The 25,406-nt window shown below is 41.8% G+C and overlaps 1 protein-coding gene across 15 annotated transcripts in view; it reads left to right on the top strand.

Moving 5' to 3' along the window:
- Nucleotides 1-999: 999 nt before the first annotated feature.
- The window catches only part of LOC137370059 (lethal(3)malignant brain tumor-like protein 4), a 456,447-nt gene continuing 432,040 nt past the window's right edge, over nt 1,000-25,406 (top strand). For 7 of the 15 annotated variants that reach the window (XM_068032126.1, XM_068032123.1, XM_068032127.1 and 4 more), the window contains exons 1-4: nt 1,000-1,061; nt 1,815-1,924; nt 3,307-3,461; nt 19,202-19,386. In XM_068032126.1, coding sequence (XP_067888227.1) covers nt 3,335-3,461; nt 19,202-19,386 — 312 coding nt within the window. In that variant the 5' untranslated portion in view covers nt 1,000-1,061; nt 1,815-1,924; nt 3,307-3,334. Of the gene's footprint in view, nt 1,062-1,814; nt 1,925-2,054; nt 2,140-3,306; nt 3,462-15,281; nt 15,415-19,201; nt 19,387-25,406 lie in introns of those variants that run through there. The other 8 variants (XM_068032124.1, XM_068032125.1, XM_068032129.1 and 5 more) reach the window with 8 other exon arrangements.

Below are 25,406 nucleotides of genomic sequence, written 5' to 3'. Positions count from 1 at the left end.
AAAAAGTTGAAGCCTCAGCTCAGATCCCTATGGCACACCACTTGTTACATCTTGCCAACCAAAAAATGACCCATTTATGCCAACTCTCTGTTTCCTGTTAGCTAGCCAATCTTCTATCCATGCCAATATGTTACCCCCTACACCAGGAGCTTTGATTTTCTGCTGTAACGTTTGATGTGGCACCTTAACAAATGCCTTCTGGAAATCTAAGTACAATACATTTACCGGTTCCCCTTTATCCACAGCACATGTAACTCCCTCAAAGAACTCCATTAAATTGGTTCAACATGATTTCCCTTTCACAAAACCATGTTGACTTTGCCTGATTACCCTTGAATTTTTCTAAATGCCCTGCTATAATGTCTTACAGAATAGCTTCTAGCATTTTCCCTGAGGCAGATGTTAAGCTAACTGGCCTGCAGTTTCCCACTTTCTGTCTCCCTCCCTTTTTGAATAAAGGAGTTCCAATCTAATGGAACTTCCCTCGAATCTGGGGAATTTTGGAAAATTAAAACTGAAGCATCAACTATCTCACTAGCCACTTCTTTTAACACCCTAGAATGAAGTCGATCAGGACCTGGGGACTTGTCAGCCTGCAGCTCCAACAATTTGTTCAGTACCACTTCCCTGGTGATTGTAATTTTCTTGAGTTCCTCCCTCCCTTCCATTTCCTGATTTACAGCTAATTCTGGGATGTTACTTGTATCCTTTATAGTGAAGACCTTCGCAAAATGCCATCTCCTTATTATCCATTATTAATTCCCCAGGCTCACTTTCTATAGGACCAACACTCACTTTGTTAACTCTTTTCTTTTTTAATTATCTATAGAAACTCTTAATATCTGTCTTTATATTTCATATCTTTACTTGGACCCTCTCTTTCTCTTGCTCAGTTGCAGGTGGCTTTCTCATGTCTTCACTTGCTCCCTCTTTCTCCTGCTCAGTTGCAGGTGGAGTTATTGCTTTGCTGCCTCCAGCAGTGGGTGCTCTCTGCGCTTGCGCCCTGCCCACCTCCCTTCCTCTCCCAGCTGAGAAAGGGCCTAGAGTCACAGCTCTTACTGGTAAGGAAATTGAAGCTGAAATGTATTTCTCTCATATTAGAAATAGAAGGAAAAAAGCAGCAAAACTCTCCCCGCGCGGCCAGGCGCCTGACTTACAAAATAGAACAGACTTAGTTTCACACTTTCCTGGCTCTAGATGCACTGACTGTCAGATATTCTTTAGTTTTAATGACGTTCAATGCGGAATTGCTGTTGACTGGTTTACAATTGAAACTACTTCAACAATTCATCATTTGGGGGAAGGGACTTGAGGGGGGGAGGGGGACAAGGTTTTGTGAGGAAAATTTTAAAAAAATGTCAGGTTGGGAAGTGCACAATGCGTAGTTTTGGAGCAGTTCCCCACCCCCTTCTGATTGTTTCATTTTCTATATCAGCTTTAAAAAAAAGACACAACATTCTTCCATAACACCTCACATTGCATTTCTAATGCACTTGCACATAAACAAGAAAAAGTCATCCGTTTTATTGAATAACTGCGCGTTTGCATGGTGATACATTTGGAAATGTTACTTTACAAGTAATTGCCAGATGAAGTTGCAGTATTTTGGATTTCTGCCCCATGTTTTATATAAATCTATAATAGTGCACTGAATATCGTTGTGCTGTAAATATTCTGCGCTCCGCCATTTTGATAAATATTCCTGTTCTGCAAAATGTTTTTTCTTAAAAAAAAATCTTTGCCTGTTTGTTTAACGTAATTTAGCCGTTGGAAAAAGTCAATTAAGACAAATTATGAAGTCTTTTTTTGGCCAGGAGCGAAGGGACACAGCGTGCGTGTGAACTGTTTGGTTGCGCTTTGGGAGCAGGAGGAAGAGAAGCTGCTGCTTGCTGCTGTGTTCAGCGGAGTTTCCACTTGTTTGCAGGTATTTCATACAATTACCAAATTGTCGCCAGTTATTGCTGCTTTCATTTCACACACCACCCCGGCTCTTTTCCTTTAAAGTGGCGGTGGCAATTTTTTTGTTGCTCCGTGCAGTTTCCTTCTGGAGCTGCCGTTTGTAAGGGTCTGACAAGATGACACTGACTGACATTTTACACGCTTACATGAAAAATGTTGCTGCATCTCGGACCACTGAGTGTGAGGATGCAAGAAATTTGTTGGAAAATGTTAACGATGTTTTTTTTTTGGCTTTTTCTTTACCGCAGTTTACTGAATACGGAAGTAACATGTTGTAGAGGAACGGAAGCACTGTTACATATGTGGATTAAAGTTGAATTTATTTAGTTTTGTCTCGATCTAGAAAGCGTTTTTTTGGGGGAAAAACAGCTTTTTAAACTGAAGACACGTTCAGCTTGGTTAAGTCATTACATAAACTGATCAGGTGGAGGAAATGAATTGGCGAAATGCAAATTGGAGATGCTCTGAATATAACAATAGCGGGAACAATTATTATTGAGTCAGTGTTTTAGCACAATGTAATCACGTGTATACTAATTATTAATCGAGTTGATCTGAAAAGATCGTACAAAACGCAGGGACACAATTTGAGTAAAAGCTTCACTGCGTGTAGTTACATCGCACTGCATTGTGTAAAAATATTGAAGACGTGTGAGTGTGTTTAAATCAGTCAAATGGATTATTGGACATCTGATTGTCAGTCACTACTAAGCGAACTTCTTTTCACCAAATATTAACTTGACCTCGCTAGGGATATTGAGCTTGGTACTGCCGGAAAGGCTCAATGCGAAATTAACATCTGCTTAGGAGAAAAAAAAGTGATGCAATGCAATAAGAAAAGATCTGTGAAATATTAATTAGTTAATACCGTTGTTGAACTGATGTATTTGAGACAAACTGGAACATAATGCACATAGTATCTGCTTTGAAGGAAAGATGCTGAATTAACTGTTTTTAAATGTTCAGTGAACAGAAATACAACTTAACAATTTGGAGTAATCAGTTGCTTTTTCTCTTTCTACATCAGTGGTCCTTATCGTCAGTTGTGTATCAAATTTCACATTCAGATTAAACTAATATTTAACAGTATGGATGGGACGGACTGTGCTTTAGAGCAGTTCAGCAAACCTTTTTTGTCAGATTATATAGCTGTAGTTTTTTAACTTCCGTTTTCTAAATGTCTTTTTTTTTATAAAGGCTAAGGAAATGAGTACTGCATCTGTGACAACTAACTGAACTGTACAACCAACTTTAATTCCTTGCAAATAAGCTGCACAATATCTAGCAACAGTTTGATGTATAATTGAATGAACAGAAGGAAATGCTTTAATTTGATTCTCATAACAGTGAGTGGTCGTCAAGAGGAGGGAGCAAGATGAATGCTGGTGATATGCTGGAGGGGTCTGAAAGAAATAAAGTATTGGCTGGAAGTCTACAAATAAGGTCTAATACCTTGTCGACAGAAATGATGACAGAAGTTGGCCAACCCCTAAATTTGTCAGGTGGGAGGAGTTGTTTATTACATACGTTGTTTAACCTCAAGAGGGTTAAAAAACTTGCATCGTGAATGCTGAAATTGTCTTTTTTTAACCGTGTGTGGCTTAATAGGTTGTGAAATATTACACGTATGTTTAATAACAAGCTTCTCCTTTCAATATGTTTGCAGTTGATGTTTCCTTTGATGTAAATTTAATTGTTTAAACATAGTGTTGTGGATAAAATCTTTGAGAACAGTCACAAATAATTATTGTGATTTAACTCTGCTTCTCGTGAAATAAATAACTTTCCACTTAAGTGCTGCTTTTCTGAATGGAATATATGGAAAAAATACCCAAAAAAACCCAAAGTTCTTCAAATATAACAAAACTGAATTCATAAATTTATGTTTACATACGCTAAGTGCTTGACAGCATAGGCAGGCCTGGCAACAAATGACGTCTAGCTTCAAAGTCCATCAAAATGTGCATTTTGTAAAAGCTCTACAACAAATCACACACTGGGATATTACAGAATGGATTTGTTGGTTTGAAATAAGATAAGGAAAATGAAATGCAGTATTTTTCATAGAAGTCAAGTAGTTCATTTATTATTTTTAAAAAAGGGTTAGACAGTGTGGGCAATAATTGTACCGCAGCTTTTATGAAATTGAATTAGCCATTTAGTCGCTGGTTTAAACTATAACATGGTCAGAAAGAGAACAGTCTGAGTATAGATCTTATTTTGAATGTTCAATGTATTAGTTCAATGTATAACAGCCTTTTTCATTTTCATAGTATTAAAAATCTATGCTTGGTACTCATAAATGACAATTTTCTGCCCGTTTAGAAATGAATTTTTGCGTCAATTTATAAAATTAAGTGGGTAAGAGTGGTATAATTCAGTTATAAGTGATTGTGAGGAACGAAAGGAAGGAAGAGCCTGTTGTCGTTGAACTGATTGTGGGTTCAAATCCCACTCCAAAACTAAGGCTGATGTTAAGCTGTCTGCCCTTTTGGGTGGATGTAAAACATATAATGGCACTACTTCGAAGAACAGCAGGAAGGTTCTCCTTGGTGTCCTGGCCAATATTTATCCTTCAACCAATATCACTAAAAACAGATTATCTGGTCATTATCACATTGTTGTTTGCTGCATGCAGAGTGGCTGTCACATTTCCTACATTACAACAGTGACTACATTTCAATAGTACTTCATTGGCTTTAAAGCGCTTTGGGACGTCCTGAGATTGTGAAAGGTGCTATATAAACACAAGTCTTTTCTTTTACCATTGTTATTAACTGCTTTTTATGTTCAACACCTCTACTTTTAGATGCTAAAAAGTAATATATGTCACGTTCAGCATACAATTAGCATTTTGAGTGTTATTTAAAATGCATATAATGGAGTTATGGGAAAACATTCAATGGGGTGTTGTCCACTGAATTGTTATACAGAGTGTTGCAAAGGGTGCGACGATATCTGCACTTCTCTGTCTACTGCTTGCTGTTCTTTTTCCCAATGTCACTTAATTCGACATTTATGTTCCAAGACTGAGGAAAATTGACACACAATATTTGCTGTTACACATGTTCTAAGCAGCAATATTCAAGCAAAAATACGCTAACAAGGAGAAACAAATAACTCCTACATTACACTGCCAGTTTGCCACTGTTGTAAACCCCAATTGATGGCACTGTTGTAAACTCCTAGTTAATAACACGAGCTGCTGTTGTTGGAGGTGGCAGACAACACCAATGTTGGTACTATTCAGATTTGCATCCAGGAGCTATTCGGTTTTTGCTGTAAACACCAGGAGGCACTGCTGTCAGAAGCAAAGCCTGCCAAAAGACATGGCCTGAGCTGCCTGGCTGAAATGCTTTTCTACACAGTTATTTCACTATTGCTTGACTGTACGTTCTTTTTCCAGATCATGCGGGCATGGTATCGTTATTGACGAAAATAGTTGCAAGGATTGATTTCAAAGCACCTCTCCAATATAAACTGAGCTATGGGAGACATTAATCGGTGTACAGATTACAATTAGGGCTATGACTTAAATTCAGTTGTATACATTTTCCTTTCAAGTTCTTTCAAAAATTTTATATTTCACTTTGCAAAGTTTTAAAGGGCTGGAAGATTGTGCATATTCAAATTGGCATACATTGAAACCCACCGACTGTGTAACACATGTAAATCTGAGCATCACTAAATCAGCTTGCATGCAAATTAATTGAAAATTAGGATGTTCTCCCATGAATTTGTTACTCTGTTTATGGGAAAGTTCTGTTAGAAGTTTCCCTGTAATAATTAATTCTTATCTGCATCCAATCAAACGTTTTGAACAACTTGAAGTTAAATATCAATAACAATGTAGTTATACTAATGTAATCATGAAGTGTGAATCGCACGACCTGTAAGAAACACCAGCTTTTTTATATATATATATATATTTAATTCTCTGAATGCTGAGTGTCACTGGCAAGACCAGCATTCATTTAGAAATGATTCATTGCAACACTTGTGTTTACCTGTGCCCTGCTTTCATGAAATAAAATTCCATAGAGCAGATGTTATAAGGAATTTTTTTCACTACCTATTTCATCTTTTTGAAAAATCTTTTTCTCTTTCCTCTTTTTTTCAATTCTTTCCGATTGGAGTATTTGAAATTGCTTATTCTTCTGTGTTTTTCAGAAATATTTTCCTTCCTCTTCCAATCATCACTTTTCTCTTCTTTGGATAACTCTAACCCTTGTTGGGAATTGGTCCATGGGAAACGGCTGCCTTCTAGTGTCTTCCCTAATTGTCATTCTTCATGTGTGAATCTAGATAGTGTCAGCAGGTTATAACTGTGGAATGAATTGCAGCTGGGCATGATGCTCACATTTGAAGTCCAAGCACTTGAGTCAATGAATTTTCAATGTGACCAAGAGTGTGAACTCCAGCCGATCACTCCTTCGCCAGCTTAGGGACACTGAGGACAAGAGCAGCACTTCTACTGTTGCCATAGCTGAAATCAGTCAACTTACCACTGGTCAAAAGTCCAATGCACAATGAGCCATTGGATAACAAAAAAAGAGTTTACTCTTGATTGAAAGCAGCACTGGCTGACGTTCCATTCCTGTGTGTTTTTGTTTTCTCCTGCCCTGAGGAAGTACTTCACTTCTGCTTAGCATTGTCTCTGGTGGTCAGGGACTGACCTATTGAAACTGCATTGTGATCCTGTGCCTTTCTTCTTTGTTAAACCTAGCTTAAATTTGTCTGTGATTAGAAAGCTGTGTTTTATGACGTTTTTCATATTTGTACAGCTGTTGTAAGTAGTTTTATTTTGTAATGGGCAGTCCTCCTGAATAATCACATTTTTGAGCCTCAAAGGAGAAGCAAAGAATGAGGGAATGCTTTTGTTGAAGAAGTGCTGCCCCATCTTGCCCCTTAAAGCATATTCTAAAAATCAAAATACTGCCTTCCTATTCTATGTTCATAGTTGGCTGCATTTTCTCCTCGTGGACATCAGTCATTTGCAGTATGCATTCCTTTTCTGATTTGTCGCAGTAATGCAGGTTATGTGTTTTGGCCCATGTGCCTCCTGGATTGTTCTCATTTGATTTTAGCAGCAGCTGGTGCTTCAGATCGGCATAAGGCACTGATCTAGAGTCACCTGAGCAATAAGCATCGGCGGCAGCTCAGGAATTATCAATAAAATGCTTAGTTTTACTGTAGGTGATTTGATAACAGCACTAATCTAGCATTTTTTTAATTCATTCATGGGATGTGGGCGTCACTGGCCAGGCCAGCATTTATTGCCCATCCCTAATTGCCCTTGAGAAGGTGGTGATGAGCTGACTTCTTGAACCGCTGCAGTCCATTTGAGGTAGGTATACCCACAGTGCTGTTAGGAAGGGAGTTCCAGGATTTTGACCCAGCGACAGTGAAGGAACGGCGATATAGTTCCAAGTCAGGATGGTGTGTGACTTGGAGGGGAACTTGCAGGTGGTGGTGTTCCCATGTATTTGCTGCCCTGGTCCTTCTAGTTGGTAGAGGTTGCGGATTTGGAAGGTGCTGCCTAAGGATCCTTGGTGCATTGCTGCAGTGCATCTTGTAGATGGTACACACTGCTGCCACTGTGCATCGGTGGTGGAGGGAGTGAATGTTTGTAGATGGGGTGCCAGTCAGGCCGGTTGCTTTGTCCTGGATGGTGTCGAGCTTCTTGAGTGTTGTTGAGCTGCACCCATCCAGGCAAGTGGAGAGTATTCCATCACACTCGTGACTTGTGCCTTGTAGATGTTGGACAGGCTTTGGGGAGTCAGGAGGTGAGTTACTCGCCTCAGGATTCCTAGCCTCTGACCTGCTCTTGTAGCCATGGTATTTATATGGCTACTCCAGTTCAGTTTCTGGTCAATGGTAGCCCCTAGGATGTTGGTAGTGGGGGATTCAACGATGGTAATGCTATTGAATGTCAAGGGGAGATGGTTAGATTCTGTCTTGTTAGAGATGGTCATTGCGTGGCGCGAATGTTACTTGCCACTTATCAGCCCAAGCCTGGATATTGTCCAAGTCTTGCTGCATTTTTACACGGACTGCTTCAGTATCTGAGGAGTCATGAATGGTGCTGAACATTGTGCAATCAGCTAACATCCCCCCTTCTGACTTTATGATTGAAGGAAGGTCATTGATGAAGCTGCTGAAGGTGGTTGGGCCAAGGACACTATCCTGAGGAACTCCTGCAGTTATGTCCTGGAGCTCAGATGACTGACCTCCAACAACCATCTTCCTTTGCGCTAGATATGACTCCAGCGAGCGAAGGGTTCCCCGCCTGATTCCCATTGACTCCAGTTTTGCTCGGGCTCCTTGGTGCCATACAAAGTCAAATGCTGCCTTGATGTCAAGGGCGCTCACTTTCACCTCACCTCTGGAGTTCAGCTCTTTTGTCCATGTTTGAACCAAGGCTGTAATGATGTCAGGAGCTGTGTGGCCCTGATGGAACCCAAACTGAGCATCACTAAGCAGGTTGTTGCTAAGCAAATGTCGCTTGATGGCACTGTTGACACCTTCCATCACTTTACTGATGATTGAGAGTAGGCTGATGGGGCAGTAATTGGCATGGTTGGACGTCCTGCTTTTTGTGTACAGGACATACCTGGGCAATTTTCCACATTGCAGGGTAGATGCCCGTGTTGCAGCTGTACTGGAACAGCTTGGCTAGGGCCACGGCACATTCTGGAGCTCAGGTCTTCAGTACTACTGCCGGAATATTGTCAGGGCCCATAGCCTTTGCAGTATCCAGTGCCTTCAGTCGTTGCTTGATATCACGCGGAGTGAATCGAATTGGCTGAAGTCTGGCATCTGTGATGCTGGGGACTTCAGGAGGAGGGCCAGATGGATCATCAACTTGACACTTCTGGTTGAAAATTGTTGCAAATGCTTCTGCTTTATCTTTCGCACTGATGTGCTGGGCTCCCCCATCATGGAGGATGGGGATATTTGTGGAGCCAGCTCCTCCAGTTAGTTGTTTAATTGACCACCACGATTCACGGCTGGATGTGGCAGGACTGCAGAGCTTAGATCTGATCCGTTGGTTATGGGATCGCTTAGCTCTGTCTATCGCATGCTGCTTACGCAGTTTGGCACGCAGACAGTCCTGGATTGTAGTTTCACCAGGTTGATACCTCATTTTGGGGTATGCCTGGTGCTGCTCCTGGCATGCCCTCCTGCAGTCTGCATTGAACCAGGGTTGGTCTCCTGGCTTGATGGTAATGGTAGAGTGGGGGATATGCCGGGCCATGTGGGTACAGATTGTGGTTGAGTACAATTCTGCTGCTGCTGATGGCCCACACCACCTCATGGATGCCCAGTTTTGCATTGCTCGGTCTGTTCGAAATCTATCCCATTTAGCACTGTTAGTGCCACACAACACAATGGAGGGTATCCTCAATGTGAAGGCGGGACTTGGTCTCCACAAGGACTGTGCGGTGATCACTCCTACCAATACAGTACTGGACGGATGCATCTGCGGCAATCAGATTGGTGAGGACGAGGTCAACTATGTTTTCCCCTCTTGTTGGTTCCCTTACCACCTGCGGCATAATGTTTTAAAACCCATCCTTTTGCAAATGCATGTGCTAGTGATGTCAGTACATCAGCACAGTGCTGCCAGAGCAGTTTTTAAACCCCTAGTACATTTTCCTGGACAGTAATCATTTTTCATACTTTTGTAGTCTGCAGGATTGTTTTGTGAACTTTTCTACTGCTGTTTGTCATTGGATTCTGAATTTCCATTACAGATGCTACTATGGCTACCAATTTTTGCTATCAATCCATAATTAAAAGAAGAACCTTCTGTAGTCACTGTACCTTCATCTTTTGAAACTGATTAGATCTCATTCACTGTGCACACAAATATACAAAAATGGCAATATTCATGTTCACGCAAGTCAGTTGTCATCTGAAGGAGATAGAACAGGTAGCTGGTGAAGGAGTTCTGATAAAGGGTCCCACCAAAATTCCAGTCATTCTTTCAAATGCAAACTGCTGTGAATTTCCAGCGCATCCTGTTTTGATTTTAGATTTCCAGCATTCGTATGTCTTTTTATGTTTGTTTGTTTAGAGATACAGCACTGAAACAGGCCCTTCAGCCCACCGAGTCTGTGCCGACCATCAACCACCCATCTATACTAATCCTACACTAATTCCATATTCCTATCACATCCCCACCTGTCCCTATATATTTCCCTACCACCTACCTATACTAGGGGCAATTTATAATGGCCAATTAACCTATCAACCTGCAAGTCTTTGGCATGTGGGAGGAAACCGGAGCACCCGGAGGAAACCCACGCAGACACAGGGAGAACTTGCAAACTCCGCACAGGCAGTACCCAGAATCGAACCTGGGTCCCTGGAGCTGTGAGGCTGCGGTGCTAACCACTGCGCCACTCCTTTCATGGTTTCATGGTTTCTTCAACAGCAGCAGCAACAACAACTTGTATTTATATAGTGCCTTTAACATAATAAAATATCCCAAGGATGATTAAATAAAATCTGACATTGAACCACAGAACGAGATGTCAGGGCAGATGACCAAAAGTTTGGTCAGAGGTAGGTTTTAAGCAATGTCTTAAAGAAGGCAAAAGAGGTGGAGAGGTTTACGGAAGGAATTCCAAAGCTTAGGGCTTTGGCAGCTGAAGGCATGGACTAATGGTGGTGTGATAATGCTCGAGATCAGAATTAGAGGAGTACAGTTATCTGAGGGTTGTGGGACTGTAGCAGATTAGAGACAGTGCGAGCCCATGGTAAGATTTGAAAACAAGGACAAGTTGCTTGACCTGCAGCTAAAGTAGGTCATTGCGTGCAGGGGACTTGGTGTGAGTTAGGACATGGCAGCAGAATTTCAATGTCTTAAATTTAGAGGTTAGAATGTGAGAGGCTGGCCAGGAGTGCCAGGAGAATAGTTAAGTCTAGAGGTAACAAGGGCATGAATGAGTGTTTCAGCAGCAGATGAGCTGAGGCGGGGTGGAGTCACACAATGTTAGAGATGGAAATAAGTGGTCTTGGTGATGGAGAGGATGTGTGTTGGGAAGCTCATCTTGAGGTGATCAAGGTTGCGAGCTATCTCTTTCAGCTTTAGACAGTTGCCAGGGAGATGCTTGGAGTTAGTGGTTAGGGAACAATGTCTGTGGATGGGAGTGAAGACAATGGCTTCAGTTTTCTCAATATTTAATTGGAGAAAATTTCTGCACATTCAGTACTGCATGTTGGACAAGCAGTCTGATAATTTAGCAACAGTGGAGGAATCGAGAGAGGTGGTGGTGAGGTAGAGCTAGGTGTCGTCACTGTACGTGTGGAAACTGATGCTGTGTTTTCGGATGATGTCGCTGAGGGGGAGCATGTAGTTGACAAACGAGGGGACCAAGAATAGATCCTTGGGGGATACCAGTGGTAACAATGTGGGAGTAGGAAGAGAAGCCGTTTCAGGTGACTCTCTGCTTACGATGAGGTACAAAAGAATAGAATTGGGATAGTGCAATTCCAAGATGGGCACAGATTTGGGAGGTGACAATGCATTCAAGTTCTTTGGAGAGGAAAGAGAGATGGGTTGGTAGTTTGCAAGGATGGCTTTTTGAGGAGGGTGTGATGGCAGATTTGAAGGAGAGGGGACAGTAACTGAGTTTATGTCAGCTAACACGGGAGCCAGGAAGGGAAGTTGGGTCGTCGGCAGTTTACTGGCAATAGGGTTGAGGGAGAACGAGGTGGGTCTCATGGACAAGATGAGCTTGGAGAGAGGATGAGGGAAGATGGTAGAGAAACTAAAGAATCATGCAGGTTCAGGGCTAGGGCAATGGGGGGAGCTTTAGAAGAAATTTGGTCCTATGGGCTGGTGGAAGGGATGGAAGCAGCAGAGTCAGCTGAACAGATGGTCTCAATTTTAGTGACAAAAGCTCCTTGCACTTGTTGGAAGACAGGGGAGAGGGCTATCGGAAGGCAGTTTTCTGCAGAAAACAAATGCCCGGGATAATCTTTGCATTCTAGGAAGTTGTCAGTGGGACCCGATAGTGCTTTATACGGTCCAGCCAGATCTGGTGGTGAATGGTTAAACCAGTTGTCCACCATATCTGTTGAACAAATAGAAGCAGGAGTAGACCATGTGGCCTCTTGAAAATGCTGTGCCATTCAATACAACCATGGCTGATCTGTTTCAACTCCACTTTCCTGCCCACTCCCCATATTGCTTGTTTCAGTGCGAGATCAAAGATCTATCTGTCCCAACCTTGAATATATTCAGTTATGGAGCATGCACAACCCTCTGGGTTAGAGAATTCCAAAGATTCGCAACCCTCTGAATGAAGAAATTCTTCTCCCAGCCCTAAATGATGGACCCCTTATCCTGAGACTGTGTCCCCGTGTTCTAGATTTCCCAGCTAGGGAAAACAACCTCTCCGTATCTAACCTGTTGAGCCCCTTCAGAATCTTGTATGTTTCAATGAGATCACCTCTCATTCTTCTGAATTTCAGAGCATACAGGCCCAGTTTACTCAGCCTCTCTTCATAGGACACTCCTCTCATCCCAGGAACCAATAGTGTGACCTTAGCTGTACCACCTCCAAGGCAAGTATATCCTTCCTTAGATCGGGAGACCATTACTTCGTGTGGTCTCAGCAAAGCTCTATACAATTGTTGTAAGACTTCCTTGTTATTGTACTTCAATCCCCTTGCAATAAAAGCCAACATGCCATTTGCCTTCTGAATTGCTTGCTGTGCATGCATGCTGACTTTGTTTTCCTTGTATGAGTACACCCAGTGTCTCTGAACTTCAACATTTAGAAATTTCATGCCTTATAAAAATATTATGCTTTTCTATTATTACCCACATGGATAACCTCATATTTCCCCACATTATACCCTATCTGCCGCCTTGTTTCCCACTTATTTAACTTGTCTGTTTCTTTGTAGCTTCTTTGTGTCCTCCTCACAAATTATATTCCCACCTAGCTTTGCATTGTTAACAAACTTGGATGCATTACTCTGGGTGTTTTAATTTAAGTCATTCATCTAGATAGTAAATAACTGAGGCTCCAACACTGATCCTTGCGGCACTCTATTAGTTGAAAATGCCCTGTTCATTCCTTGTCTTTGCTTCCCAGCCATTAACAAATTATCCATGAGCCCTTATCTTGCTTATTAACCTTTTGTGTGGCACCTTTTCGAATGCCTTTTGGAAAGCCAAGTCTGCTAGATTTCCTGAAACACAAACATGAAATGCTGGAAATACTCAGGTCTAGCAGCATCTGTGGAGGGAGAAGCAGAGTTAACGTTTCAGGTCAGTGACCCTTCATCAGAACTGGCGAATATTAGAAATATAAAAGGTTTTAAGCAAGTAAAGCTGGGGTGGGGACAAGGTCACAGATGAACTGACCAGAAGGTCATGGAGCAAAGGCAAACAATATGTTAATAGTGTGCTGAAAGACAAAGCATTAGTGCAGAGAGGGTGTTAATGTACAGAAAGCTGAGCAGCCTTGCCCCAAGCACAAACATGAAAAAAACAGTGGGTCGGCACAGTGGAAACAAACTAAAATAAAATAAACACAGAAAAAAGAAAAAATAACGAAAAATAAAAATGGGGGCCCGTCATGCTCTGAAATTACATCATTTACTGATTAGGCAAGCTGCAGCCTGCCGGATTGAAGATTGAGTTCAATAATTTCAGAGCATGACGGGCCCCTCTTTTTATTTTTAGTTATTTTTTTATTTTTATTTTTTGTCTTTATTTTATTTTAGTTTGTTTAGTTTGTTTCTACTGTGCCTACCTACATTTTTCATGTTTGTGCTTGGGGCCAAGCTAATCAGTTTTCTGTCCATTGACACTCTCTCTGTACTAACGCTTTGTCTTTCAGCACACCATGAACTTACTGTTTGCTTTTGCTCCATGACCTTCTGGTCAGTTATTCCCTGTGACCTTGTGCTATCAACACCTCTTTTGTTATCTCTTGCCCCACCCTCAGTTTATTTGCTTAAAACCTTTTACATTTCTAATGTCTGCCAGTTCTGATGAAGGGTCACTGACCTGAAACGTTAACTCTGCTTCTGTCTCCACAGATGCTGCCAGACCTGATGAAGATTTCCAGCATTTCCTGTTATTATTTCAGATTTTCAGCATCTGTAGTATTTTGCTTTTATACTAGATTTCCTGGTTCCCCTTTGTCCATCTGAGTAGCTACATCCTCAAAAAACTCAATGTTTAAGTTTGTTTCCACTGGACGCCCTTGGGCAACCCCCTGCAATTGGGCACCAGCCCCCCACCTTTCCAGTCTTCCCCCGACCTTCTCTATGAGGCCTCTGATCTATTCCTGAGGTGTCCCATTCCCCATTTTTCCCCACCCCTCCCTCTCCAACAACCCTCCATCCCCGGGCAGGACTTGCCTTGTCTTGAGACCTCCACTGAACTTTCAATCACGCTGACTTCTGTTCGGTACTGTCACGTGCTCAAGTGAAGTTAAAACTCCATGGCTTGCGCAAGAACTCCATGTTCCCTGTGTTCCCACCGCCCCTGGTGGGTCTGGCAAGTTACAATTCAGCCTGTTGCCTTTGTATTGGTACCAAAACTACAATTGCAAAACAGGTTCACTGCTACATTTAAAATTTCAACAGTGGAGCATATTTATAAAAAGTGACACATACCTCTTAGGGTTGCTCGACGTTGAGATAGTGGAATCTGAATTGAGATAGTGGAATCTGAATTGAGATAGTGGAATCTGAATTGAGATAGTGGAATCTGAATTGAGATAGTGGAATCTGAATTGAGATAGTGGAATCTGAATTGAGATAGTGGAATCTGAATTGAGATAGTGGAGAAGAGCTGAGCCAAACCCAAGTTTTGTGACAGTTTGAGCTTGGATAAGTTTATATTTCATTTTTTTTTTTAGGTTTTAAATTTTAGTGGAAATTTGGAGCTGAGTCAACTTTTCAATTTGCCATTAAGCTGAATGTAAGGAGTAATGATTTGAGGGATTTGGCCTGGATTGCATTCGGCTTATATTTGATGTAGAGCCATGCAGAGTACAAATGCACTTCTGATGTTTTTTTATCTGCTTTATTTGTTAGAAATGCTATTGAAAAAAATAATTGGAATGAAATTGCTCCATTAATGTTCATGTCTTATGTACCATGTAATAAGTAGAGTCTTATTCTATCATAAAGCAATGTTTAACATATTCCTTTTGAAAACATTTCGGGTAATATTTTGCTGCTGTTTTGCTGATGAGAAATTGCAGCAGCATCACAGTCAGTGGTTTATTTGTGTTATTGAGGCATGTAAACCATGCATCACGTTCCTCCTTTTTGTATTGAAACAGCAGGTTATGTTTTGAGTAACTCGTGGAAACGGGCCAACCATGGAGCATCACCATGTAATTTCTCTTCAGAGGTTACCTGAGACTCAATCTGGCACCAAGAAGTAGCATAACAATGGTGCAATGCCATATTGAGGTAGAAAGATTTTATCATTTTGATGTACAGTATTGTAATTAAGTTAATGAAACCGAGGGATGTGACCAAGCTTTGAAGTTTGGTTGGTTGAGCTCAAAGTGGATTTGGGCTTTGTTTGCAAGAAATATTTAGATTTTCTTCTATGCCTGTTCTTTTGGTCTCCACAAACCAGTTATTGCTGAGGAAGGCAGGCATACCATCTATTTTACACAAGTGATTACGAAGAAATTAACAGAATCAAATGAGAATAATTTGCATTCGGGCACTTTTGTCTCTCCTCGCCTGCAAAAAGGAAAGAAAGACTTGCATTTATTTTGCACCTTTCATGACCTCAGGATGTCCCAAAGCACTTTACAACCAATGAAGTACTTTTGAAGTTTAGTGACGGTTGCAATGTCGGAAACATTAGAGCTTCACTTGGTGCATCCGTCAATGATGGATTTATATTGAGAATGGTTGGTCAGGCAGTTAAGCAATATTGGCTGCCATTTGTACAGCTATCGAAACTGTTTTATATTGCTAGGTTGTGCCTACAGTAGCTGCAAAAAGACAGTTGCATTAAAATCACAGGCTGCAACGAGTTGGCAATGCCTGGGACCTTCCTCAATGACCTGTGGAAGGTTCGTGCAACATTAGGTGCCTCAAATAGTTTTTGTTGCAGAGAATGTAGCTGCCTTGAATAGCAAGTTGCTTAGCATTTATGCTGCTGTCTGCGGCAACACTGTCATTGCAGGCGTGGATCGAAAGCATCTGTTTAGCTGATGCGCACAGCTTTTGGCAGAATCTGTACTCTTGTTTATATTCATAGACTTGAGGTGGAGTTGCAGAGTATAGATGTGCTGTAACCTTCCTTTATGGGAAATGAAAGTTGCCATTCAGTGACAAAATAAAAATCTACATAATTGTTCTGTTCGAGCCCATTTCCATTGGCACCCGTTGTTATTAATTAGATATGCTGCAAAGAAATTCCTTACTACACATGAATTCCAACATTACTATGTTGGAATGCTTGAAGATGGGGCTCCACAAAGTAAGTAAATTGTATTTCCATGATAACTACAGTACAATTATTACAGGGGAAGCTAGATAAGTACATGAAGGAGAAAAGAATCCATGTTGATTGGGTGAGATGAAGTCAGGTGGAACAAGCATTGTGTGGAGCCTTAGCATCAACATCGACTTGTTGGGATGAATGGTTTGTCTCAGTGCTGTAAAATTTTATGTACGTTATTCAAGAAAAAGTCAATACTTTTATTTTTTTTGCCTGTAGACTTTGTCCAGTGATTGGAGAATGTCATTGTATCCTAGCAATGTAGTCATTGCACTTTTTTTTTTGAGTTAGCTAATCATTTTGGCTGTGATTGGATGACTTTACAACCAGTGGTGGCATGTTTGTATTGCTGAACCCATGATTGGCAGGGTGGAGGGTGCAACATCAACATGTTTGAGGTGCCACTGGTGACAGTGATGCACTTCATATTACAGCTCTGGCACCAAAGTTTAGCTGCAATGGAAATCCAATTTAAAAAGCTCAAATCTTAATTTCTTATGCTGAACTCTGTTCTGTTGAATGTATTGTGGCCTGGACTTTGCACTGGTAATGACAGCGAAACAGTCAGCAATCACTGTCATTACTTGACTGAAACTGACAGCAACTCTGGAGTCCGCACATGTGGAAATCCAGAAGTTTCTGTCAGTGATTATACACTTCTGCAGCGGGTGCACTGTTAAACAACCCCGAGAATGAATCAAGTAGTAATCTTATGAAATGAGAACTTGCAGTCTTGCGCTTCTGTTTCACTATAAAAACCCTTGGAAAAGTTACTGCTTGTTGAATGAGGTGTAACTGCATTTTTAATGGCATATCAACTTCATAATTACTGCTGAAAGACCTCATTGGACCTAAATTTGTACTTGTGGAATGCCAGATTTTTCCATCATTTAAAAAAAAATCCACGTTTTGCTTTGCCGCTCTTCACAATATCCAGTCTAGTCATTTCCATTCAAGGATAGAATTTTGCACAAGATTCTCAATACTTAATAACTCTGGACCCTCGTTCATTTTTGTAGCTGTTGGCCTATTAGTTGTTCTCTGCTAAGCAAGACAATGTTTCCACAAAACGTAAGGTTTGACGAAACTTCTATCTTTCGATAAATTTATCTTCGTGAGTGAGGTAGATTGGAGTTTATAGTGTCAAGCAATTTCCATTTTTTGTGTTAAAACTTGAGAATCCATATTTTTAAAAACTAGAAAGGATTTCATGGACATTGAATCATCTGGAGAGTGTTGAACTTTGGGTGTTTTTTTCAAAAGGAAGGTGGACAAAAGGGTTGACCAATAAACAAGTACTGGAAAACATATGATTTCAAGTAAACACCACAGGGGGTTTGACTTGAGAGCTATTTCAGACTTGTGACAAGACAGAATTTATGATTATCATGCAGACTGAACTTGGGAACTGTTTTGGTTTCACTTTGAACTGTTAAAAAGCAGCTTCTGTTTTTTGGATGAAAGGGAGTTATTGGAGATCAAGAACAACATCCAGGACACTGTTACCTCTCTTTGAAGAATCCCTGCTCTAGAAAAGAAAAAGCTTGTATGAAGTTGTACTGTTGCCGCCTGTACTTTGAAGAAATCCTGAATGGCTGCAGGGACTTTGCATTGAATATACGAGTACTGAAACCTCTGTTGCTGCACACCTGCTGTAAGACCTGTGTGAAGCCTTCTGCAGTTCAATTTCTTTGAACGCCGACCCAAACAGACTGTTCATCAAACTCGCCGAGAAAGTTTCCTAGTGGCAACCAACTATTTGACTTTGGGACACCTTGCCAAAACAAAGGACTTCTTTCCATACCTTTGCAGACTTTTTTTTTTATTCCTTCTATTCCTTTGTAACAGCTGTAAACAAAAATCCCTTTTTTCCCCTGTTTGACTAGTTTTTGGATGTATCTGCATGTGTGTGTGAAAAAATATGGGGCTTGAAAATTTAAATTTGCGTATATATTTACTTCATTATTGGTTAAGACTTGGTTTATAATAAACGGATAATTTTGTTGTTTTATTGAAGAAACCCGGTTGGTCTGCTTTATTCTGGGGACAAATAGAGTATCTAATTGACTGTTTTGGTAAGTGGGAATATTTATTGATACCTTGTGACCTGTGGAGAAGTGGGACTGAATTAACAGTGCACTCATCGCACCTCGGTCGTAACAATAGAAATGTTATAATTTATTGTCATATCTCATTTGAATACGAGATTCCCATCCTTGGCATGTTCTGAGTTTTTCAATATCTGTGAAACTCTTAGTTTGTTTCACAATCTTGATCTATCTCAAAATGAAATGTTTTTGGTCTGTGATTATTTTGAGTCACATTGTAGATGTCAGATATACAGCAGTTTGGCCCAGCTGATTTTTCTAATTATTTCTCTGCATAAATCAGCATCAATTCATTAGTATATTGGAAACCCAGATAAGTGTGAGCTAAAAAGAATACACAGAATCCCTTGTTTAATCACTTTTAATTTTAACCTGCAAACAATTGCTATATACTCTTCTCTCTTCCCCCCCCCCCCCCCCCCACCCAGCCCCACAGACTCTTTAGTGTTGTAAATTAAAGCAATAGTTATTGCTGAATATCTGTATACACCTAAGTATGTTTTTCTTCCTGCATCAAAAATCATTTAGTAGGTTTAAAGTATTTTTTATTTGAAGAAATTGAACACAATGAAAATAGCTTTGAGTAGTTTGTAATGATTACTTCCTTTATTTCTCCATGACCTTTAAGTAAGCAATTCAGAAGGAGCAAAGACGCTGTCTGAAGAAAAAGGCTGGCAGGCTGTGCCAATCAAAATTGAAAGAACAGATGAAGAAGCTGAATCAAGCCATGCAGCTGATGTGCAGGACTTTGATATATATAGTGCCATGGAATGGAAAAATGGAGTGGGTACCTTGCCTGGCAGTGACCTAAAGGTATGCATCAGTAATTTCAATTTATAAATTTTCCAGTCTCTCACTTCAGCTTCACATTTTGGATTGATAATTGCAGCGACAATAAACTCCCCCTTCACAAATCCATCCAAATATACAATCATCATTCCACAATCTCAGACAGTTGAAATGTCTACAGAGACAGTAAACAAGTATATTTCTTTTATATTTTGCATTTGTTGGTCAGGTTATTCAGCTAAAATATATGATGCTGTATTTAGTAAGCAAAAGCTTCATTCAGATTTTACTGAAACTGTTGATGTGGTTGGGTTGGCTGGGCGGTGGCGAGGTACTGTCTACTATCAACCATTCACTGACTCTTCAACTGTGTGCAATTCTTGCAAATAGGCTTATCAGATATAAAGTTGCAGTTGAAGTCAGTTATTAATTAAATGATTTATAGTGAGGGCTCGAAGAGCTAAACTCCAGCACCTTTTCTGTATCTGTAACTGAAGGTAATTAGCTGCAAAATCTCATCAGTGTGGATTAAACTTAAAGCTGTGCTTATTTGCAAAACATTTTTTGTGATTGATTTTGAACTTGGAAGTTTGCATAAACAGTTAATTGTCATCCCAGTAAACTAGCATTGATGTTATGGAGACTTGGTTCGAAAAAGGGCTGGACAAGGTACTAAATATTCTGATGAAAGGTCACAGACCTGAAACGTTAACTTTGCTTCTCTCTCCACAGATGCTGCCAGACCTGCTGAATTTTTCCAGCATTTTTGTTTTTGTTTCAAATTTTCAGCATCTGCAGGAAAATAAAATAAAAATACTAAATATTCCTGGATAGACGGTGTTCAGAAAAGATAGGGAAGGAAGTACTCTTGAGTATGGAGAAAATTAGAGTGCTGGAGAGAGAGGATGTCCCAGAGGGGTCAAGGACAGAATCTGTTTGTTTAATGCTAAGAAAAATTAGAGGTAACATTATACTCTAAGAACGAAGAAAATTACAGCACAGGAACAGGCCCTTTGGCCCTCCAAGCCTGCGCCGATCCGGATCCTCTATCTAAACATGTCGCCTATTTTCTAAGGGTCTGTATCTCTTTGCTTCCTGCCCATTCATGTATCTGTCTAGATACATCTTAAAAGACGCTATCGTGCCCGCGTCTACCACTTCTGCTGGCAACGCGTTCCAGGCACCCACCACCCTCTGCGTAAAGAACTTTCCACGCATATCCCCCTAAACTTTTCCCCTCTCACTTTGAACTCGTGACCCCTCGTAATTGAATCCCCCACTCTGGGGAAAAAGCTTCTTGCTATCAACCCTGTCTATACCTCTCATGATTTTGTACACCTCAATCTCCGTCTTTCTAATGAAAATAATCCTAATCCACTCATCCTCTCTTCATAGCTAGCGCCCTCCATACCATATTGGGCACATTCTGTAATCACCAATTCGTGGCAAAGATATGAAGGAACAAATTTGCAAGAAAATTGCAGAGAGGTGCAAAAACTATAGTATATTGATAATGGAGTTTAACTATCCTAGTTTAGACTGGGGTAGTAATAATGTAAAAGGCAGAGATGGGGAAGAGTTCCTGGAGTGTTTTCATAATGATCTGGATAATTCTCCTGTTTCTGACCCATTCTGGGGAATGAGTTGAGTCAAGTACATCAAGTGTCAGGGGAGCTTAGTATCATAAAGTTTTGACACAAAAACAAAAGGTGCTGGAAATACTCAGCAGGTCTGGCAGCATCTGTGGAGAGAGAAGCAAAGTTACTGTTTCAGATCTGTGACCTTTCATCAGAACTGGCAAAGGTTAGGAAAGAATTAGGTTTTAAGTACGTGAAGGGAGGTGGGGGGGGTGGGTGGAGAACAAAGGGGAAGGTATTTGATAGTGCAGGAGATCAAATAACAAAGCTGTCCTGGGATAAAGGCAAAGTGTATGTTAATGCTTGTGGTGAAAGACAAAGCATTAGTCCAGAGAGAGTGTTAATAGCAGAAAAGCGAGCAGTGCTGATTACATGAAAAGCAGGCACATGGTTAAAAAATAAAATATTACAAGGCCAGTCATGCTCTGTAGTTGTTGAACTTAGTGTTCAGTCTGCAAGGCTGTAGAGTGCCTAATCGAAAGATCAGGTGCTGCTCCTCGAGCTTGTGTTGATGCTCACTAGAACACTGGAGCAGGCCAAAGACAAAAATATTCGCATGAGAGAAGGGGGGAGTGTTGAAATGGCAAGCAACCGGAAGCTCGGGGTCATGCTTTCAGACTGAGTGGAGGTGTTAAGCAAAGCGGTCACCCAATCTGTGTTTGGTCTCCCCAGTGTAGAGGAGACTGCATTGTGAGCAGCAAATACAGTATACTAAATTGAAAGAAGTACAAGTAAATTGCTGCTTCACCTGAAAGGAGTTTTTGGGGCCTTTGATAGTGAGGAGAGAAGAGGTAAAAGGGCAGGTATTACACCTCCTGTGCTTGCATGGGAAGGTGCCGTGGGAAGGGGATGAGGTCTTGTAGGTAATGGAGGAGTGGACCAGGGTGTCGCAGAGGGAACTATCCCTTCGGAATGCGGGGAAGGGAGGGGAAGATGGTGGCATCACGCTGAAGGTGTCGGAAATGGTGGAGGATGATCCTCTGGATGTGGAGGGTGGTGGGGTGGAAAGTGAGGACGAGGGAAACGCTGTCGCGGTTCTGGGAGGGTGAGGGTAGGGGTGTGGGAAATGGGCTGGACACAGTTGAGGGCCCCGTCAACCACAGTGGGGGGGAATCCTCAGTTGAGGAAAAAGGAAGACATATCAGAAGAGCTGTCGGGGAAGGTTGCATCATCAGAGCAGATGCGTCGGAGATGGAGAAACTGGGAGAATGGAATGGAGTCAGGGTGTGAACAAGTATAGTCAAGGTAGCTGTCGGAGTTGGTGGGCTTATAATGAATATTCGTAGACATCCTATCGCCAGAGATGGAGACAGAGAAGTCAGGAAAGGGAAGGGAAGTGTCGGAGATGGATCATGTGAAGGTGAGAGAAGGGTGGAAATTGGAGGCAAAGTTGATTCAGTTTTCCAGTTCGGGGCGGGAGCAGGAAACGGCACCAATACTGTCGTCAATGTACCGGAAAAAGAGTTGGGGGAGGGAGCCTGAGTAGGACTGGAACAAGGAATGTTCAATATATCCCACAAAAAAAATTCGGCATAACTAGGACCCATACCAACACCTTTTAATTGAAGGAAGTGGGTGGAGCTGAAGGAGAAGTTGTTCAATGTGAGAACAAGTTCAGCCAGGCAGAGGAGGGTGGTGGTGGATGGGGACTGGGTGGGCCTCTGTTCAAGGAAGAAGCGGAGAGCTGTCAAACCGTTCGGGTGGGGGATGGAGGTATAGAGAGATTGGACGTCCAGAGTGAAGAGGAGGCAGTTAGGGCCAGGAAACTGGAAATTGTCAAAATGACGTAGGGGCTCAGAAGAGTCATGGATGTAGGTGGGAAGAGACTGGACCAGCGTAGAAAAGATAGAGTCAAGATATGAAGAAATGAGTTCAGTGGGGCAGGAACAGGCTGAAACGATGGATCTGCCATGTCAGTCCTGTTTGTGGATTTTAGGAAGGAGGTAGAAGTGGGCTGTCAGGGGTTGCAGGACTATGAGGTTGGAAGCTGTAGAGTGAAGATCTCCAGATGAGATTAGGTCAGTGACAGTCCTGTGGACAGTAGCTTGATGTCCGGTGGTAGGGTTATATTCCAGGGGAGGTAGGAAGAAGTGTCTGAGAGTTGGCGCTCAGCCTCTGTAAGGTAGAGGTAGGTATGCCAGACAAGAACAGCACCACCCTTTTCTGCACGTTTGAGCATAATGTTGGGTTTCATAAAGTTTAGGTTAGCTATGGAAAAGGACAAGGATCAATCCCGAGTAAAAATAATTAATTAGGAGAAGGCCAATTACAATGAAGTAAGAATGGATCTGGCCTAGGTAAATTGGAATCAAACCAACAAAACCAAAGGAAAACAATGTGGATGCTTGAAATCTGAACTTACAACAGAAATTGTTGGAAATACTCAGCAGGTCTGGCAGCATCTGTGGAGAGAGCAAGAGTTAATGTTTCAGGTCAGTGATCTTTTATTGGAACTGTGAAGAGTTAGAAATGTAATATGTTTTAAGCAAGTGAAAAGGGGAGGGTGGAATAAGAACTAAAGAGAAGGTCTGAGATAGGGTGGATGATGAGTGATTAAATTACAAAAGAGTTGGTGGTGCAGGGCCAAAGGGAGTGGTAATGGGGCAAGTATGAAACAAAAGATGTGTCTGGAGGAGATGTCAGTGGTAGAGTGATGAACAGCTGCTGTTTGAAAGGCAAACCGAGGAAAAACAAGAGTAAAGCTGAAAGCTGTAAAGAAAAAGGAAACAAAATGGGGCAGAGGTTACAGTCTGAAATTGTTGAACTTCATGTTTCTGGAAGGCAGTATAATGCCTAATCGAAAGATGAGGTGCTGTTCCTCAAGCTTACATTGAGCTTCATTGGAACACTGCAGGAGGCTGAGGACAGGGAGGTCAGCACGAGAGCAAGGTGGAGAATTAAAATGACAGGTGACCGGAAGCTCAGGGTCATGCTTTTGGACTGAACGGAGGTGTTCTGCAAAACAAGCACCCAATCTGCATTTGGTCTCCCTAATGTAGAGCAGACTGCATTGTGAGCAACAAATGCAGTATACTAAATTGAAATGAGTACACTTAAATCAATGATTCCCCTGGAAGGAATGTTTCGGGCCATGGAAGCTGAGAAGAGAGGAGGTAAAAGGGCAGGTGTTGCATCTCCTGCAGTTGCATGGAAAGGTGCCATGGGAAGGGGATGGGGTGATTGAGGAGTGGACCAGGGTGTCACAGATTGAATAGTCACTTTGGAATGCTGAAAAGGGAGGGAGGAGAAAACGTGCTTGGTAGTGGCATCACACTAGAGGTGGCAGAAATGGCGGAGGATGATTTGTTGAATATGGAAACTGGCAGGGTGGAAGTTGAGCACAAGGGGAGTGCTATAATGGTTCTGGGAGGGAGAGGAAAGGGTGAGAACAGAAGTGCGAGAAATGGGATGGACCTGGTTGAGGTCCCTGTCAACCATGTTGGCAGGTGGTAGTCCTCTGTTGAGGGAAAAGGAAGACTGATCAGAAGAACTGTTGTGAAAGGTTGCATCATCAGAATAGTTGCAACAGAGATGGAGAAACTGGATGAATGTTGTGGAGTCCTTTGAGTATGCAGAATGTGAGGAAGTGTAGTCGAAGTAGCTGTGGGAGTCAGTGGGCTTACAATGAATATTCGTGGGTAGCCTATCCCCAAAAATGGAGACAGAGAAGTTGAGGAAGGGAAGGGAAGAGATGGACCATGTGAAGGTGAGAGAACAATGTAAATTCGAAGCTAAGAGTTGGCCCACTCAAGGACAGAGATGGGAATCGATGCGTGAAGCCAGAGGAAATGGGTGAGGTGCTAAATGAGTACTTTGCATCAGTATTCACCAAGGAGAAGGACTTGGTGGATGATGAACCTAGCGAAGGGAGTACAGATAGTCTCAGTCATCTCATTATCAAAAAGTAGGTGGTGTTGGGTGTCTTGCAAAGCATTAAGGTAGATAAGTCCCCAGGGCCTGATGGGATCTACCCTAGAATACTGAGGGAGGCAAGGGAAGAAATTGCTGGGGCCTTGACAGAAATCTTTGCATCCTCATTGGCTACAGGTGAGGTCCCAGAGGACTGGAGAATAGCCAATGTTGTTCCTTTGTTTAAGAAGGGTGGAAAGGATAATCCAGGAAATTATAGGCTGGTGAGCCTTACGTCAGTGGTTGGGAAACTATTCGAGAGGATTCTTCGGGACAGGATTTACTCCCATTTGGAAACAAACGAACTTATTAGCGAGAGACAGCATGGTTTTGTGAAGGGGAGGTCGTGTCTTACTAATTTGATTGAGTTTTTTGAACAAGTGACAAAGATGATTGATGAGGGAAGGGCGGTGGATGTTGTCTATATGGACTTTAGTAAAGCCTTTGACAAGGTCCCGTATGGCAGACTGGTGCAAAAGGTGAAGTTACACGGGATCA

This window comes from Heterodontus francisci, chromosome 5 (assembly GCF_036365525.1).
Source record: "Heterodontus francisci isolate sHetFra1 chromosome 5, sHetFra1.hap1, whole genome shotgun sequence".
Taxonomy (NCBI): Eukaryota; Metazoa; Chordata; class Chondrichthyes; order Heterodontiformes; family Heterodontidae; genus Heterodontus; species Heterodontus francisci.
The sequence above is the reverse complement of the archived record's forward strand: the minus strand, read 5'-3'. Positions and strand labels throughout refer to the sequence as shown.